The sequence below is a fragment of the Glycine max genome, chromosome 14 (genome assembly GCF_000004515.6).
Source record: "Glycine max cultivar Williams 82 chromosome 14, Glycine_max_v4.0, whole genome shotgun sequence".
In the NCBI taxonomy this organism is placed as follows: Eukaryota; Viridiplantae; Streptophyta; class Magnoliopsida; order Fabales; family Fabaceae; genus Glycine; species Glycine max.
Genome location: NC_038250.2, coordinates 27,187,225 through 27,207,980, shown reverse-complemented (window position 1 = coordinate 27,207,980; position 20,756 = coordinate 27,187,225). Strand labels below are relative to the sequence as shown.

Sequence of the window (20,756 nt, the reverse complement as noted above, 5' to 3'; positions counted from 1 at the left end):
CAATACTTAAGCCTAATGACAATTAATACAACGCATGTAGACCTAAGCGGACACTGAACTTGTAATATTTATGTATGTATATGTACATTGGGTTTATGTTCATGTAATTAATCAATTGGTCCGTGAACAAGTGTTACTGTGTCAAATTGTTATATTTGTGTTGAACTGAATGGTAGTTATATGTTTCTAATAAGCTGAAAACCAACTTTTTTTTTAATTTTTGGTGCCTTCGTTTGAGGTGCGATTCGATGGAACGGGGCACTGCTTTTATTTTTTTTGGGTTCCTTGACGTGCAAACATGCCAAATAGCGGCACTGGACTGTCTCAAGCGGCTCCCACATAATTTTAAAAAAAGCCCGAACAGGGGTACTTAGGCATGTTTCTAAAAGGCACAAAACCAATTTTTTTTATTCTTTAGTGTACGTATATATATGGTTAAAATATATAATTTCAGAATAGTTATAAATGTTAACATTTAAATTACAAATTATTTTATCTTCTTTGTTTTATATATTCAAATGCCATTATAAATATGACTCATGTGTGTGGTTTATATTTAAATTTCAAACCATATATTTATAGAGAGACAAACAAAAATCATAAATGATGTAAGTAAATGTGTTTTATGATATACATAAACAAATACAAAAATTAATAATTTAAGTACAATAAAAATATAAATCCTAATCTATGCGGCGTCTCTGGCGCGGCCTAAGACTTCCATCTGCGGTGTCACCTCTAGCTCTCCTCAGACAACGAGTCATGATGTCATGTAAGTCAGTGCCCTCAGTGACCATCCTGAGGTTGATGACCCGCTCCTAATCCTCAGCAATCGCTCCTAAATCCTGAGCCATCCCCTGACATCCTTCGCACTGAACCTATCACAGTCAAAATAACAAAGTCAGTATCACATTTAAAAAAATTTAAATTATGAAAAACTACAGAAGTTATGCTTACCACTGAATGCGTACGGAGATCGGTCGCGACTGAAACCTTGGGGATGGGTGGCTCGACGAACTCCTCATGATGAGGGGGAGGCGGATGTCTCGACGCAGCAGTCTCCTCGGTCCACGTGACGAATGAGTGCGATATCCGAAAAAACCACTCCATGTAGTCTGTCGCCACCTGTCCAGGAACTACACAGAGCTCCCCTGAAGGCACCAAATGGTCTGGAAAATTTAGCCACCAGTCATCTATATCATCACCCGTCAAAGAATCACAAACCGATGGTGGAGGGACCATTTGAAGGTAGCCAAACTGTTGAAGAACCCGCTCAGGTCGAACGTACACCACAATCTGACCCCATCTGAGCTGGCCGGTGTACGATGATATCAAGTCAAAGGCCCTGACTCGCCGGTGCTCACCATAGGGCATCCATCACACGTCAGTCACACTCAGGGCATCCAAACGTCTCCGATACGGGGCTCCCTTGATCCCCGTAATATGAGCCTTACCCGTAAGCCACATGCAAGCCCTTGGGCTCCCCTCATCATAAGCATCATGAACGACGGATGTATGCACTGTAGGAAAGTGCTCGTATATCCAGCACTACAAAGACATAGTCAACATCAATACAAAAAAAGAGATTCAATGCTACTTCATATTAAATTATTAGTGATAATACGTACCTAGAGAAGTGTAATATAACCGCCCAGCTGCCGTGTAGAGGCCTGCGACGCGTCATTCAGATGGTCGTACATGTGGACTAATGCAGCCACTCCCCAGGCGAATCCCCCTGCCTGCGCTAGGTCCCTGAAAGCCTCCAGGTGTACGACATGTACATGGGTTGAACTCTTATTGGCGAAAAGAGTACAACCCACCAAGTGGAGTAGATACGTGCGGGCTGCTACAACCCATCGTCTGGTCCTGCACTAGCTCTGATACAAGTCTCGAAGCCACCCCAACCGGACATGAGGCCCACCAGCCTGCCGGGTCTCAAATGTAGCCTCCTCATGACTGACCTCAAGAAGCTCCGTCAATAGACAAATGGTGTCTGAAGTAACAAGCGGCTCGAACGTATGCAACACGCCAGTGATGGGAAGGTGTAGGAGTGACGCCACGTCATCCAACGTGATCGTCAACTCGCCTACTGGCAGGTGGAACGTGCTAGTCTCGCGATGCCACCTCTCGATGAAGGCGGATATGAGTCCAGGATCAGTGGTGATAACAGAACACCTGATCAGTGGACTTAATCCGGTGCCAGCAACCAACCCTTCGATCTCAGGCGCTGGTCTCCCAATTTTATCTACTTTTCTACCGTGGGAGACCAACTTCAGATCGGGTTGTTCCTAAATTGAATAACAATTTACAATAACGTGTATATAAAAAAAAATCCAACTACAAATAATTTTTATATAATTAGTCAACATTAAAAACTATGTACCTGTCCACTCTAGATGCTGTGTGCGACATGCTCAGCAAAATCGGTCAAAATCGATGGGTCGCGTGGTCCACCGGGGAAACCTTCATCTGCAGCAGGTGACCCCAAGCTCCCATCAGTAGCCACTCCTTCGGTTTGAACAGCATCAGCGGCGCCTGTCATCTCTGGGGTGGCATCAGACACATGAGGAACATCCTCATGCAACTGAGGCACATCCTCAGGTCTCTCTGTCACGTCCTCACGCAGACGAACCTGTTGCCTACGTGCTGAAGCAGTAGGTCTGCGACACAGAGGAACATCAGCCTCATGCGTATCCTCACTAATGCCTCTACCTTTACCAGCTCCTAACGCACGACCTAAACCTCGTGTTCTAACCATGATCTGAAATCATGAAGAACATTTATTTTTTTCGGTCAAATTAAATATTCAAATAATTGGTAACAAAGCTTTGTCATTACAAATTTGTTCAAACACATGTTTTGTATGTTTCTTACTAATTTGTTCAAATTAAGTTTTCAAACCTCTATTTGCATGTAAGGTTGAAATGCCACTGTGTCCAAATGTATCATTTCACGACTAATACAATTTAGTTTATGTTGTTTCAAAGTACAAAATAGTATAACAATATTATTATTATTATTATTATTATTATTATTATTATTATTATTATTATTATTATAACTAGGTTAACTTATTAGATTTAAAAGATGTTTTGAATAGTCTAACATCTGACAAACTTAATATGAAAATATTTGTATAGCCCCAAGCAAGGATCTATCGTATTTCTACTCATATCCTAAATAAATAAATGAATAAAACAGAAGAAAATGTCATTTCCTCAAATATTGTTCTCTCGTTGTTTTGTCTCAAAAAGAATAAACTATCCCAACATCGTCAACTAATCCACCAACCATGATGTTGCAATTGGTCCTATCCATGATGGTCTTCAATTCCTCTTGCCGATGAAGTAACTCTATTGTATTTTCTTTTCATGCTTAAATGGAGCTCCCTTTGTACACATCATTTATTTTTATTCTTTCATATATAAGTATTTCATAAGCTCTTAATCTCTTCAATGAAGTAACTCTGCTTAGGTGATTAAATGAATTAGGTGCTTAAATGAGTCTCATCAAAATGCTTAGATGGTTACATTTTATCGATAATTTATTTATTAAGTTATAATTATCTTTATTTATGAATTAATTAAAATTAAAAATTAAGAAATTTTTCAGACTATTATTATGTGAAATATTTATGATAAAAAAAATAATAATTCAACTATATTTTATTTAAAATGATGGCTATTATTATGCTAAAATCACATAGTTACTTCCTAATGCATATATAAATCACACCAAATATAATTTCAATTTAGACATCCTAACACTTCAATTTAGACATCCTAATGCATATATAAATCACACAAAAAATAATTTCATTTTACATACAAACGCAATTTTTAATAGCAACTAAATAGCACAAACTACCTAATAATATGAATAAATTTAGGTATAATCCAAAAAAAAAAACAGAAAAATAAAAATACACAGCAAAACATGATCCGCGGAAGAACGTCCGCAGGATCTTCCGCGAGAAGAAAATGTAGCCTGCGGAAGAAGCTTTAGCAGGTTCTTCCGCGAAAACAAAATGTAGTCCGCGGAAGAAGGTTCTGCAGGATCTTCCGCGGGTCCGCGGAAGACAATGCAAAACCTTCTTCTGTTGGATCACGTGGAAGATCCTTCAGAGGCTTCTTCCGCAGGAATCCGCGGAAGAACCTTCCACACTTCTTCCGCGGGAATTCCCAGAAGCCCCTTTCCTATGCGCGGAAGAAGGTTCTTCTCGCGGAAGAACCTTCGTCTTCAACCTCCAGCCATTAATGTCATCTATCCTAAGGTTCCTACAGCCATTTACGCCATTGAAACAGTTACGAGGAGGCTAGAAGACTAACCTTGATGTCGGAGAACACGAACAACTACTTCAATGGAGGATATCAACTTCAATGGAGGACACGAACAACAACTTCTTCTCCAAATTTCAAATTGAGAAGGAAATCAGGGCGAGGAGGAAGAAGGCCAATATAGGGGAACAAGAAGCATGAATGGAGATTGCTGGGTGCACGGGGAAGAAACAAGCGCGGAAGCAAGGTGAAGAAGAAAGCTATCACGGAAGAACAAGCTTTTTTTTTATTACATTACTTTTATTTTTTAAATGGAGGGTATTTTTGGTACTTCATTGAATTGCTGGGTGCACCTAGCAACAGCCATACAGTAACTGCACCTAATGTGGCCCATGTTATCTACACTTCATTTTGCTCTTTGCACCGTCAACCTATTTCTTTTCTTACAAAAATGTGGGGGGTGAAGATGAGAGGGAACCTATTTCTTTTCTTACAAAAATGTGGGGGGTGAAGATGAGAGGGAAGAGGGAAGAGGGGAGTGAGGGGCGTAAAATAGGCGAGTTGAGTCAAGATAAATACTTCAAATTTAGGTTTGGCTTGTAAAAAAAAAATACATTGTTCAGTCTTAACTTATCTATTCAAATGAGTCTAACCGAAAACTTAAGTATGTGGTTTTTAACTCATTAATAACTTAATTATTTTTTCTTTACAATAATTTTTGTTAAATTAATTTTAAATTATCAATTTATCATTTGATAAATATTTAATTATTAAACAATAATTTACATAACATATATGCTTAGCATACCGTATATGAAATTCAAACATTCTGGACTATTATATTTTCATAATCCAGTAAAGAAAAAATTTAGAACTTCTTTACTAAAGAAAAACATCAAAATTAATTTAATGCTCTCAACAAAATTCTATATTAATTATAAGAACAACAAATGCTAAAATTCTCATCATCAATTTAAATAAATGATTTATTTATGAGCCATTAATGTCAAACCTGTAAAATTTGTACTTAACCATTTAAATTATTGAGCTCAATTAATCTTAAGTTTAAACTTATTTATTTAATTAAACAAATAAACTTGATCAAATATCTAATGAATTGAGTTTGATTAGTTCACAAACAATTTAATTAATCAACTCATCTACACTACCAGGAGAAATTAAATAGTAAGGTGTAAATAGCATGGGTGTAATAAACTCATGTGCACAAATTTGTTTGTGTCTGGCTCAGTAGGTGTTCAATATGATAATATCAACAAAAACTGCGACTAACGACTTGAAACATTAACACTATTTATTTAACACCGTAAAATCTTTTATTCTATTCTCTAAAATTGTAAACGTGCATCAATTTAGTCTTTATAATTCTTTATTCTAGGCCCTGAATTTATAAAATGTCATTCCCTTCATGTTTTTTATGATTTTTCATTCAAAATTTGATCCAATCCCAATCCAATCTCCGAACGCCCCAATCTGTAATGATAAAATAACTTGCTCTTGTAACACCATGTGAACAACATCAGGATTCAAGCGAAATTCCGACTAAAAATTCAATATCAGGAAGAGAAAAATAATGGTCTCTGATAGCAAGATTTGAGGACTTTATGACACACATATGGTATCCATTTTTCTCCCCTTTCAATCAAGAAGTTACTATCCTACTTCTATGTTTCTAGCAAGAAAAATGTCCACAATACAATATTTTAGATGCTACAAAAACAAATAGATACTCTAATTACTTGATCATGTCTAAAACCATCTCAAATCTTGCATTTGGATCATTTTCTTTTAAGCTTCTCCTTCATTCTTTCAACAGCAGCCTTTAGAGTTTCATCATCCTTGCAGAAAGTAAACCTTACTGGATTCTTTCCCTCCTCAGGGTTCAAATAAAACACACTGGTAGGGATTGCAGCCACCCCCGCCTCCTTAATCAGATACTCACAAAATGCTACATCATTTTCCAATCCAAAAGGTGTGTGATCCACAATCACAAAGTAGGATCCACTAGGTGGAAGAAATACCTCGAATCCAACATCCTTCAAACCTTGAACCTAAATATCCCTCTTTGCTATATAATCCCTCTTTTTCCACAAAGTAAGAATCCGGTGCTCTTAGAGCTGCTGAAGCTGCACATTGCATCGGAGTGGATGAAGCAAAAGTGAGAATAAAAAACGAGGGCAATAATCGAACTGTGACCGTCCCTTCCCCTTTGTCAAGACACACTGAATCATGATACGAATGAAATAGCTAATCAATAAGATACAATTTCAAAAACAGATACTACATAATCAATTGGAAGCATTTCCTATCAAAACATCAAATGTTTGATTTGGCAATAAAGTTTACCATATTCAGCTAAAACGTATTAAATTAAGAATCACTACCAAATTGAAAAACAAGCAAAAAGAAATGAACTGTAAGAAATTCTCTGCATTCAAAGAATGAAAAAAGAGACTATTATTATTATTATTATTATTATTATTATTATTATTATTTAGACAAAGATGACAACCAATGTTACTTGCGTAGGAAAAAGGTGTTCAAAAACACACATTACGGAATAAAAAGATCTATTTTGTATTTAAATTATATTATAAATAGATGGCATATTAAAAAAAAATTGTACCTGTTGATGAGCTCTTGAAACATAAAAATTCTTCAATAGTGTGAAGACTACGTGTATCACACCGAGACTGACCTTTATTCGTCAACAACTTTGACAAGTGAAAAAATAAGAATAGAGAAGTGATATTGGAATGAATTCAACATGCAGCCCAAGGCTCTATTTAGAGCATGCTAAAGATAAAATAACAAATTTCTGATCAAATAAAAATCATTATTGATAGTATCTTTTTTAAGCTATATTATTTCTTGTTACCTTTTATTGTTAACCATTTAGCAATTAAAATTGAAATAATAATTGACCAAGTCAAACTTGTGTCTAATCGTCTTTTCAACCCAAATTCCAAATACAAAATCATCCATGTTGGTTTCTCTTCTTTCACCAAATCTTTCATATTATTTATATTTTCAGTACTTGCAAAAATATAATAATATTTCACTTTTTTGAAATCAATTAATCATTTGATCATATTAAATTCTCTAATTTAATTAATCATCAAATATTAAAATAATTTTTTTAACAGAGATTAGAACACTCGTTTGTGTGTGACCCCGTAGGTTCAATACTAAGCTGATAATATATTAATCAAATTAATATACTAATCAAGTTAGGCATCTAGCAACACTCCTTAACGTCCGAATAACATGAAGTAGCATTTTACTTTCAAGAACCATTAGAAGAGTAGTGTAATAATTTCTTCCATCTTTACTGCTCTAGGTTAACTCTAGAGTATGGTATTACTGTCAAACCTTTTTAAGTTAATTCATAACGACTTAAGAAACTCATTTATTCTTTTATTTAATTTTCCTGACTAGGATATAATTTTATTCATAGAGTTCAAACTCATTACCAAGAGTTGATGAATTTCTTCTTGATTAATCATTAATTCTATAGGTATTTAATAATATCCAATATTGATTCAACAAGTGTTCTAAAGCATTAGGTGTCCGGAATCAAAATACAACAAATAACCTGTTAATTATTATGACAATCTCAGGTCAAAGAAAGCTATTATACTTCTTCTTGAGAATTTTCTATTGACAATTTATGGTAAATTTTAACCATTAGAAATTTTCAATTGAGTCAGTTCAATGATCACATCAACATGTGACCCATCTATATATGCAGATTAATAAATGAGATCTATTAATATTTATCCAATAAATACTATCACATATATATTAATCTATCCGAATTATTGATATCCTATTTACAATAATCCTATGATCAAGAACGGTTTAGATTAAAATTAGAAAAACTTGTTTCTCATTATCATAATCTCTATAATAATAACAAGTCTTTAATTTTAATCAAGGACATTATCAAATTGACCATTTGGTCAAATAGAGAAATATGACAATGAAAATAAAATAATACTTTATTATTAAAATTAGAATTGATTACATGATGACTTGGATCGTGGAGATACAAATTTATTACCAACAACTTGAGCATGATAAGATCACTATAGACAAAATGCAAGATTTGAATTTGAGATTACTAGTTAAGCTATAACAACTCTACAATAGTCGATCCATGTGCACGGTGGTATTGTTATATTATTATTATATCTAGAAGGTGAAAGAAATTGTAAGTTTTATGGAAGCATTTAGATAGACCTTAAATTGAAAGGGAGAGAAAGGGGAACCTGCAAAGGTTGTTGCATTATTTGGTCTGCTCCATTCTGATTAGAAACGATGACAATGGTGGCAACACAAATGAGTAAATTGGGGTGGAACTAGAACGGGGTGTAATGAGCCAATTACCATTGGAAATGCTTGGCAATAAGGGTGGGTATGGATTTCATTTTTAAGAATTTAATCCATATCTACTTAAATGGATTGAATCTTAAATCTATATCCATATTTTTTAAAAAACAATTTGGATTCAAGATCCAATCCATTTAAGTGGATATGAATTTGGTCATATCCAATTTATATCCACTTAAATGTCATAAAGATTTTTTTATTACAAATTTTAGTAATTAAACACTAAAAAGTGAAAACTTAACACATGTCCATTTAAGAGCTATTTTTAATCGACCTTGGTCAAGACTATTTTCGATCGATCTTGGTTACGGTATTTTTGGCCTACCTCAACTAAGACAATTTAGGCTGACATCGGCCCAGACATTTTTAGACCGACATCAACTAGGACTTTTTTTGACAGACGTCAGTCAGTGCATTTTCCGTTGACGTCGACCAAGGATGTTTTTGGTTGATCTTAGGTAAGGTTATTTTATGGTTGAGGTTGGCTAGGGTTTTTAGTCAATGTCGGTCAGTAATATTTTTTGACCGACATCAACTAGGGGTTTTCGATCAGCGTTGACCGTGACTGGTTTTTTTGTCAACGTTGGTTATGGTTTTTTTGGCTGATGACAATCATTGATATTTTTAGCCAACATTAGCCGATACTATATTTTGATCGATGTTGGCTAAGTTTTTTTTGTTGATGCTGGTTGAAACTATTTTTTTGTTGGTGTCAGTTAGGGTTTGTTGGCCAGCATTGACCATGACTATTTCTTTTGACCGGCGCTGGTTAGGGATATTTTTTGTTGACATCAACTAGGATTTTTTCGATCAACATTAATTGGGGGAATATTTTGGCTGACGTTAGCTAGCTTTTTTTACCGATGTCGGCCAAAAAATTCCTAGCCAACGTCGGCAAAAAAAGTCTTGTCTGATGTTGATCGAATAAACCCTGGTGGATGTCGGTCGAAAAACCTACCTGACGTCGACCAAAAAATAATCTCCCCAGACATAAAAAAAACCCTAGCTGACGTCAACCAAAAAATAATCTAATGTTGGCTAGAAAAACTTTGGACAACATTGGCCAAAAAATAATTCCGACCAATGTTGGCTAAAAATCCCTTACCAACGTTAACGAAAAAATAGTCTCAACCGATAACGGCTTAAAAACATCATCAGTTGATGTTGTCCAAAATAACTCTAAATGAGATCGACCAAAAAATAGATCCTACCGAAGTTGGCCAAAAAAACCTAGTCGTCATCGTCCCAAAAATTGTATTAGATTTAAAAATCCAAACAAATATCCAATCCATATCCAATTAATTGGATTGGATTTAAAATCTGAAAAATTGGATTTGAAACCAGACCATTTAAATGGTTTTAAAGTGGATTAGATTGGATTGAATATGGATTAGTTTTATATATCTGGATTTTTTTTGCGTACTTGGCAATATGGAAGGAACTGAATGAGCCTACTTCTCACGTTAGGTTGGTTGGGCATATGTACAAGTACATTTCACCTGAATCTAAGCATATTAGTTAATTTCAATAATGACACGATTAAAAATTACCAAGAGAACGTAAAAACTAAAAAGTGAATGGAAATTGGTTTCGATGAGTGCTGTGGTGTATGAGCGAGATGGTCTTAGTTCTCTTATACGTATTTTTGCGAGGTGCCTGAACCAAACATTGATGAATTTGTGTTGCCGTGATCGCGTATTGTATGATCATGAGATCTTGGTGGACACCAATTCACATTGCTTCCCTGGTCTAGGCACACTTCGTTGTTTACTGTTGATTTATTCCACTTTATATATATATATATATATATATATATATATATATATATATATATATATATATCGATGCAATATAAATTTTTAAATTATATTAAAATATGAATCATTTGATTATTTTTTTACTGTTCGATTTTGATATAATTTGACACAGACAATCCTGGTAATATGTAGTGTTGTCCCTAGATCGAAGGTGCGATGACACATGGCCAACAACTAAAAGAGACCCAAATTGTTTTAAAAAAGATAAAATATGTTTGGGGTTTCGGTAAAATTTAAAAAATATTAATTTTGTTTTCATAAAATTCCATCAGTATCAATGATAGAAGTCAGATCCTAGATGTATCAATGCCCCCCCCCCCCCGCCATAGAAGGAAATGATATGTCAGATATAATAATAAAGAATTAATTAAATTAACCAAATTTGTCCAAAGTAGAGGCAATTAAGAAGGTTGCATAAGTAAATATACAACCTACAGAAAAATGGACTGGTCCAACCAATCTTGCTTGCACAATTGAAAGAGACATTGGTTTATCTCCCCATCAAATCAAATTAGCCAAAGGTGTGCATCCATATTCACACTAGGAAATTAAGAACATAAATCCAATAGCCCAAACAAGATATCCAAAAAAGAACATCCATGCTCAGACTGATAAACTATTCATACCAAAAGGGTTATATCCGTTGATAAGTTGTGAAGAGTTCAACCATAGATAATCTCTTAACCATCCCATCAAATAGGTAGAATATTCATCAAATTGTGAAACATCACCTTGTCGTAGTGTAATGTGTTTCCAATGCCAATAAAAAGTAAACCCCCAATGGTATTTAACATCCACAAAACTGCCAAATAGAATGGTATTTAACCCCCAATGGTAAACATCACCTAGTCGTAGTGTAATGTGTTTCCAATGCCAATAAAAAGTAAACCCCCAATGGTATTTAACATCCACAAAACTTCCAAATAGAATGGTATTTAACCTCCAATAGTATTTAACATCCACAAAACTGCCAAATAGAATATATTTAACATCCACAAAACTGCCAAATAGAATGGTATTTAACATCCACAAAACTACCAACTAAAATGCGTCCCAAGTCGAAATATCACAAGTATCACCTTGTCCCAGACCATCGTAAGGAAAACTATAACCAAAATCTTTTTTTTATCTAGCATTAACTTACGTATTAATTTGATCTTTGTAAAAATAAAAAAAAATTTGTTGGTCCTCAATGGTAACTTTACAGTGTTGCTTTGTCCACCCTCCATCTCATAAAAAGTGTAAGAAAATCACCTACAAAGTGACGAACAATTTCAATTTTTGGGAGTGCTTAGCCTCCAAAAATTGTTTAATTAATTTTTTTGGGGGGGGGGGGGGGTGGGGGGGTTTAACCTCCCCAAATTGTTTAATTCATATGTACACGTGTAACAAAGTTACCATTGAAGACCAGGAAAAATATGTTTAATTTTTACAAGGATCAAATTAATACGAAAATTTTTATGAGGACAAAATTAATAATTTTCAAATTTTACAAGGACACCAAACATATTTTACCCTAAAAAATTATCTAGTTGCATAATAAAAATTTCTATATTATTTGATGTTATTTTTATAACTAACTTGAAGTTATTATTTTATTTCACATCTCTCTTTTTGTTCAAATTAAGATATTACACGAGATTAAAAGACATTATCACGTAAGTTGTTAGTTTTCTTTATATGTATTACTTTCATAAGTTCATATTGAATGAATTTTCAACTCACCTTCACATAAACATGCATTGGAATTTGGATATATGATAATAGATTTAAAATTTTCTTTAAAAAAGATTAGTTTTTTTTTTTACAAAATAAGAAGCATAGACAAAAACTCAAATTATAAAGAAAATAAAACTAAACGTTAGTACATTAATAAAGAAAAAAAATATATGTAAACTTTAATATTAAATGATATTTTGTCGATGATAACGACCGGGCGAGATATTTTTTTAGAGAAAAAATATAAAATTAAATTAAATTATAAATATAAATTAATATTTTAAAAATATATAAGTAAATTAGAATTATAAGAAAATGTGGTAGGTTTCTCACATGTTTACCCAAATTTGAGAAAACTCAATTAGGATAGGGATTGATTTAAAAAATATAAAACATTTTTGGGATTAATAAAATTATGTTATTCGTCTAATGTGACAAAATATATCATTTTTAATGAAATGACATGTCTAATTTTTAGATAGTATATTTATATTTTCAAATCATCACGACCCTGGTTGCGACAGATCTATCGGTCACAATGCAAATACTTAAATATAAAAAGAGTCTAAATTTATTATTTTGCTGAGGAACTACAAAATCTCAAGATTAGCCCTGATAATATATAAATATAATTCAACAGTCAGATGAATAAAAATCACATTCTATATGAAATTATTAAATGGTGTAATAGTTGCTAAAGTTAGGCCGGTATAATTTGATCTTTTCTTTTATATATATATATAATTTAATTCTTTGCGATGCATAGATTTTTTTAAATTATACTATATTTTATAATTTAATTTAGTATTTTTCTTAAATGTGTACATAAATGAAATTGTTGAAAAGATTTAGTAGTATAATAAGTATAATTATATTAAAATTGAGAAAGATGATTAATTCTATTTTTAATTAAACATATATTGTTCTCAAAAGTATTAAGTCTATTGAATTTTTATTATGATTTGCACTTTCTGCTAGTAATATTAATGATACAATACTTATATAAAAAGTAAAATAAAAAATGCATATATAATAAATATGAATGTACAATATATTATTATGTGGATATTATGTTAACATGTACTTGATTTACTTGATTTTTTTTTGTTCATAATTAATATGCTTTAAATGTATATAGTGTAAAAGCTAAAATTTATTTTAAATTAGTTAAAATAGTTTTTTTTATTAAATAAACATAGTTGTTAATTATTTTAAAATATATATAGTTGCATCCCTCTTCCCCTAGTTTGCCCCCTCTTCCCTTCCCCAATTGTGCAATTAAAGGTGTTGCAGGCGAATCCGGAACGTGCATTCCAAAATTTGTACCCTTAAATTCTGTAACATCTCATTTTTTTCGTATATAAATTAAAATAACTTTTATTTAAAAATAAATAGAGTTTTAGAAAAATATTGAGATTTTTATAAATAAATAAATAAGGAGAAATAACTTTATTAAAATAATGATTTGAAGGAAAATAAAAATGATATTCTATTTATTCATTTTATAGGAAATAAAATAAAGTATTTATTTATAAAATAATAAACAAAATAGGCTATGAATACCTTAACTATAAATAGAGACATCTTAGTTGAGACTGACAATACTTCCTACGCCTCCTCTTCCACTCAATTTTGTTTTCTCTTCTTCTCCTCCCAAGACCTTCTCTTTTTTCTTGCATATCACCAAATTTGTCTTATAAAAACGACGATCTTGGACTCATTCATCGTTGGATCATCGTGAAATTTGAGCACCAGGTTCAAAACTCATTTCCGAACATTCTCACCATTGGGAATTACGAATAAATGTTGGAGATAAGAGAAATACCCTTTGCATCGTAACTTTTTCTTTTCCTGCAAAAACCCAAAACTATCTGAGTAAAATTATGATATCGGACTCGTTAACCGTTAGATTGTCATGAATTTTTTATATGTGGTTCGTGGTTCATTTACAAACATCTTCAATGTTGGTATTTGCAATATAATGTCGGTGGAGGAAAAAATACTCATCGCACTTAAACAGTGAAATGAAGGCTTCAATCCCTTCTTCTCTTTCTAACGCTTGGAAACCCTATTAGAACAATAAGAGGAAAAACTTAAGGAATCTCAGGAAACTGTTAGAGATGCCACTATCACTGTCAGAATACACACGTGAGCCCACTTAAAGGTAAGAGAAGAGTTTATCGCAATTGAGTTTAGAATGAACATATGTAGAGGTTCTTAAAGGATCAAATTGAGGTTTATTTTGGGATGTTTATTGTATTGAAATTCTTTTTGTATGATTATATGAAATTGTTAGAGGGGTTTTACTCCCCGTGGATTGAGAAATATTTTTGTATAATTTGTTTGTGTTTTGAATAAGATTAGCCTAATAAATAGTTATATTGGAATTATGAAATTATGATTGAAATTGTATATAAGTGATAAATTGAATATATGATGAATTGTAGAATAATATATTACTTTGAGATTATAATATTGTAATGGAGATTGAGTATAAGTGCAAAGTTAAATGTGTTAAATTGCAAGATACACGTAAACATAAGATGGTTGCGTAGAAGCAAAGCTTCATGGTGAATCAAAGGTGATTCAAAGGTGTTTTGATGATAACAATGATGATAACAAAAGATGATGACAAAGGTGATGACAAAAACATCAAAGATCAATCAAGAACAATTCAAGAGTTCAAGATAAGAATCAAGAAGAATTCAAGACTCAAGAAGAAAGTCTAGAGACAAGAATCAAGATTCAAGGTTCAAGATCTCAAGAATCAAGATCAAGATTCAAGGCTCAAGATTCAAGAATGAAGAGAAGACTCAATCAAGATAAGTATTAAAAAGTTTTTTCAAAACTTTGAATAGTACATGAGTTTTTGACAAAACCTTTTACCAAAGAGTTTTTACTCTCTGGTAATCGATTACCAGTAGCAAAATGAGTTTGAAAAAATTTTCAAACTGAATTTACAACGTTCCAATTATTTTCAAAAGGCTGTAATCGATTACAATGTTTTGGTAATCGATTACCAGTGCCCTTGAACGTTGAAATTCAAATTCAAATGTGAAGAGTCACATCCTTTCACTTAAAAGCCTTGTGTAATCGATTACACTAATTTGGTAATCGATTACCAATGACTGTTTCTGATAAATCAAAAGATGTAACTCTTCAAAAAGGTTTTTGACTTTTTCAAATTGGTTTTAAGTTTTTCTAAAAGTTATAACTCTTCAAAATGGTCTTCTTGACCAGACATGAAGAGTCTGTAAAAGCAAGGCTTTGTTTTGCATTTCAATAATCTTGAATACTTTTCCAATCATTTCATTACAATCCTTTACAAGCCTTGAATCTCTTTGAACTTCTTCTTCTTCTTTGTACCAAAAGCTTTCTGAAGTTTTCTGGTTTTCCAAACCTTGAAAACTTGTGCTATTCATCTTTTCATTCTCTTCTCCCTTTGCCAAAAAGAATTCGCCAAGGACTAACCGCCTGAATTCTTTTTGTGTCTCTCTTCTCCCTTTTCCAAAAGAACAAAGGACTAACCGCCTGAATTCTTTTGTGTCTCCCTTCTCCCTTGTCATAGAATTCAAAACGACACAGTCTGAGAATTCTTTTGATTCTTCCCTTTCCCTAATACAAAAGTGTTCAAAGGACTAACCGCCTGAAAATTCTTTTGTATCCCCATTCACAAAGTATCAAAGGTTTAACAGTCTGAGATCTTTGTCTCAACACATTGGAGGGTACATCCTTTGTGGTACAAGTAGAGGGTACATCTACTTGGGTTTGACTGAGAACAAGAGAGAGTACATCTCTTGTGGATTAGTTCTAGTGGAGGGTACATCCACTAGGTTCAAAGAGAACAAGGGAGAGTACATCCCTTGTGGATCTTTGCTTGTAAAAGGATTTTTACAAGGTTGAAAGAAATCTCAAGGACCGCAGGTCACTTGGGGACTGGATGTAGGCACGGGTTGTTGCCGAATCAGTATAAAAACTCTTATGTGTTTGTTTCCTTCTTCCCTACTCTTTTACTTTCCGTTGTGCATTTAATTTCCGCTTTTACTTTCTGTTAAGTTTCTCTTCTACTCCATATTCTCTTAACAACAAAAGTAAAATCCTTAAAAGAGTAATTTTTTAATTAGTAAAGGTTTAGGAATAATTAATTCAACCCCCCCTTCTTAATTATTCTGAGGCCACTCGATCCAACAAGTTGATTATGACATAATGAGATGTGAAGTTATGAACATGAGTTTTAGTTGTGAATAAGTGTGTGGTTGATACTTGATGTGACATTACTTGGGTTGTGAGCTGTGAATTATACAATAACTCGACCAGTGTTTATCTTGAGAAAAATGTTGATGCGCAATGTTAAAGGAAAAATGTAGCTTTCCTAGTTAGGAACCAATGTTAAATTGTAGCGCAATGTGTTATACGTGTTTGAAACACAAGTGTGAGGTCGTGGGTATTGTATAATTCATGAGTAGTATCTGCTTATAATATTATTGTTGAAATCGAGTATAAGTACAAAGTTGAACACATGTTAATTTGTGAGATACATGTAAATCTGTGATTGTGGATTGTGACATTATGAGATGTTAAATTGTGGGCATGATATTTGGTTGTGAATAAGTGTGTGTTTAACATTTGATGTGACAATAATTGTGATGTGAGCTGTGAATTACACAATAATCCGACCAATTTTATATTGAGAAAAGTGTTTATGCGCAATGTTAAAGAAAAAGTGTAGGTTCCTAGTTAGGAACCAGTGTTAAATTGTAGCGCAATGTGTTAAACGTGTTTGAAACACGAGTGTGAGGTCATGGATATTGTATAATTTATGAGCAATGTCTGCTTGCAAAAATTGTTTTAGGGGTTGGACCTAAATCAGGAAGATGAGGCCCTAACGGACTCTTCGGAGTCTAGGCCTTGGGGGTAAAAATACTCAGTTTAAGTGCTCCTTTAAGCCTATGTTAATCCCATATGGTTGGAGCATTTTTGCAAAACGGCGTGACCTTGACTGGTCACCTTATGATTTTACTTAGTGAGAGTGATCTGACATACCCATTTTGTGGTGCGTCTTATTATGTACTCCTAAGCGCCCTAGGGTGGTTTTTCACTAGCAGGATACCACATTGCATGTAGGCTTGAGTCTTAATATAATTGTTGCAAATGCTTGCTAATTGTTTATTATGAAATTGATGAGTGATATTGCGTCTTGACTCGAGTGTGTGATTTATGTGTAATGTGATTAGTGATTAAAAAATAAATTTTAAAGATAAAGTGGTGAAGTGACGTGAGTTATATTAAGTTGAGTTATGTTATAAATATTTCCATAACTTTTTTTATTACGTCTTGTTTATTTATTTTGTTATTTAAAGATTTATAAGTCATTTTTTTTTTTATAAAAAAAGGGTAACATTTAACGTTAGCAATGTACTCATTTCCAATAAAATTTTATAACAACTTCTTAACTTGAGTAAACTCATAATATTAATTAATAAAGGTCAAATATGTTTTCTGTTTGTATTTTTAGTGAATTTTTTTTTCTGAATTTAAACTTTAATAAATTTAGTACTTAAATTTTATAAAAAGTAACGATTTTCGTCATTTTTTTTTGATGAAAATCGTCTTTGATGAGAAACAAAAATCATTACTTTTTTGAAATTTAGGAATTAAAATGATGAAAATTAAAGTATGAGAACTAATATCAATTTTTACTGAAAATATAAAGTTTAAAAATATATTTTATACAAATAATAATATAATATATAATTAGTAGTTAATCATCCACTTGAGCTATAATTCTTTTTTTTTTTTATAGGTCACTTGACAACAAGACCATTTGCTTTGTGCAGATCCGAGAACTTCCAAGTCATCCATTCTATGTAGGTGCACAATTATGTTATGTTAACTAATAAATGAAACATAACCTTGACAAGAAACATACAGCGTGTGTACCGGTAGCGGATAGCCAAATGCGTTCTCTATTAATGAAATTCAGTTCTATTAGTTAGTGCTGTTTTATATCTATATTTTAATTATAATCTCTTATAATGAATTAATTATGATTTATAAAATAAATTGCTTTATAAAATAATTTATGAACCATAAGAAATAAATAGATAGAGGATTGAAAATGCTGTCTGGATTTTTTTAATTTTTTTTAAAGAAGACATTCTAAGACAATTCTCTGAAATATTGTTTTAGAATGTCTATATTCTAAGGGGATTTTTTGATAAATCGGCATAGAATTCTAAAATTATTTAAATTTTTTTTGTTTAAAATAATATTTTAAGATGGTTTTCTGAAAAAATCATCTTAGATTATAGACATTCTAACTTAGATTGTAAACATTCTAAAATGGTAGCTGATAGTCAAAAAAATTATCTTAGAATCCTAAATTTATTTTAATTTTTTTATAAAAAAATTATATTCTAAGATAATTTTAGAATATGTAATTTTTATAAGATAATTTTTAAAAACTGTCGTAGAAAGTTTTGACTTTTCATGACTTTGACTACAAAATAGTTCAAAATTGTCTTTAAATATACCGTAAAACTTATGTAGAAACTTCTTTTTGCACTAGTGTAAGATTATTATTTTTCTAATTTTCTTTAAAATATAATTGATGCAAACACTAATTTCTATTATAAATTCATGAAATTTCCTTTTGGCATGTAAAAGATTGAATTTTTTCAATCTTGTGTCCGTTAAAAAATGTTTAGTTTGTTTTTTGTTTAAATATATTTTCTCCTAATACTATAATAAATTATTAATATAATTAGTATTTTTGAACATATTAATATTTCATATGAAATTTGATCCATTTCTATTATCAAATCAACAATATCACGTGTTATTAACATGGTTGCAACGTATAAACATAAAATGAACACAATGCCATGCAACATTTGGGTCAGACATGAACAACAGTAAGAACATGAAGCGAGAGGATCTTCGGGGCCAAGATTAATCCCTCCTCCAACGTAGTACAACATAGAAACTCGAAAGATTCACCCCGCCCCCCCCATAGCTTTCACATGAAACACCAAGGGAAAAAAAGGAGGCTTGCTTCTCTTCTCCTAGCTTCAAGCCCAGGAGTTTCTATAACTCTCTCAACCTCTCCCACTTTCTAGGATTTGATTCGTGTTGTGTGGCAAACAATAGAGTGGCCTCTATATTATTTATAGAGTGAAGCGAAGCATTTGCATTTATATATATTGTTTTTTTTTTCTGAGTATAATCAACCCGTCAGGTAAAAGATTTATCTCCCAATTAAAAGCTCCCACCTTAGTTTGCACCTGCCCAGTTCTAATCACCAAACTGCAGCTGTAGCTGATATTTCTAATTAACCAGCTGATTTGCTTCTATAATGTGTTAGTACAAGCTAGCATTATTGGGTAAATGTTGCCAAACCTAGGGTCACAGTGATGCATCCAAGGTTTTAAGAAACAGTTAGCGACGGTAACATTTCACGACAGTTTTCGAAGTATTTGCAGCCATAATGCAACGGCATTGGTCACATCAGTCAATTATTTTCCACAATATCGTGAAATGCAATGAAACTGCAACCCCAAGATCGCAATTTAAAACCTTGGATGCATACATTTATGTTATATATCAAGTAATTGTGTGATGGTACAGAGTAATAACAGAGCTATTGCTTGATTTCTGAAAGACTTTTGTTTCTTTTTTTCTTGAAAGACTTTAAACTCGGCTTACCAAGACATGTACTATATCTTATTAATTAGGTCAAGAAAGACCAATATCTCAATTCTAAAAGAATGAAAACAATAACAGCAGTACTAGCTATACTGATAAAGTATAGGAATTGACAAGTAAGGAATAATTCCTCAACTTTGAGCCTTATTCTATGAAGTTTTTTATGTAACAAAAATTGAATACAACTAGTGTCAACTTTTTCAGTACACCTAAAACAGAAATCCTTTCCTCTAATAATTACCCATTGGCCGTCGATTATAATATAGTAAAATGTGGTGAACACACAAATAAAGTAAACTAAAGTCGAGAATAAAAAGGAAAAAGAATTTAGTAATGGTTACAAAAGGACTTTGTTTGCGCAGGTTCAAAGCCGGTTTTCCATGCCAAGCAAAATTAGCCAATAATTTTCTATCGAGCTAAGGAATATTTTCATGCCTTGCTTGCATGCATATATAATAATATTGACTTTTTTCTTTAGCCACAGTGGTTTTGTGACGGGGAATGGAATCCCACCCAGTTTCGTGTCTCAATGTTGGTTTTAAAAAAGAGTCCAAAAAAGTGGTTAAGTGGCATTTAGAAGAATAGAATATGTGCGAGTTAATTTACTTCATCTCCCTTCTCATCTCCTTTCCTTTAACAACCAACATAACATGCCTTGGTTTTTTATCATAATCACATTCAAAAATATGTTCCCAAACTTGGATCTCATTCTCCTTACCCTCCTCCATGGCTCATTCGTCATCTTTGTGCTACTCGTGGTGATTCTCACCATCCTTTTGGTTCTCTTAATCGCATTCTCCCTCGGACTCTTCTCAGTTTTCCTATTGGA

General features: G+C 32.5%; 1 protein-coding gene and 1 pseudogene across 1 annotated transcript; both read right to left on the bottom strand.

Moving 5' to 3' along the window:
- Nucleotides 1-1,871: 1,871 nt before the first annotated feature.
- Nucleotides 1,872-4,671, bottom strand: LOC102665421 (uncharacterized). Its single transcript, XM_006596699.1, has 4 exons — nt 4,631-4,671; nt 4,156-4,277; nt 2,411-2,736; nt 1,872-2,288 (listed from the first exon to the last, which is right to left on the bottom strand). The coding sequence occupies exons 1-4, from the start codon at nt 4,669-4,671 to the stop codon at nt 1,872-1,874; spliced, it is 906 nt and encodes a 301-aa protein (XP_006596762.1).
- A 6,205-nt stretch (nt 4,672-10,876) lies between these two features.
- LOC121173446 (photosystem I P700 chlorophyll a apoprotein A2-like) lies at nt 10,877-11,626 on the bottom strand (annotated as a pseudogene).
- Nucleotides 11,627-20,756: the final 9,130 nt, after the last annotated feature.

Coding starts and splice junctions, on each gene's coding strand:
- LOC102665421 (XM_006596699.1), bottom strand. CDS start 4,671: ATGGGCCACATTAGGTGCAGTTACTGTATGGCTGTTGCTAG. Junction 4,278..4,630: donor TACTGTATGGCTGTTGCTAG/GTGCACCCAGCA, acceptor AAATGGCTGTAG/GAACCTTAGGATAGATGACA. Junction 2,737..4,155: donor CCGCGGAAGAAGTGTGGAAG/GTTCTTCCGCGG, acceptor CACGAGGTTTAG/GTCGTGCGTTAGGAGCTGGT.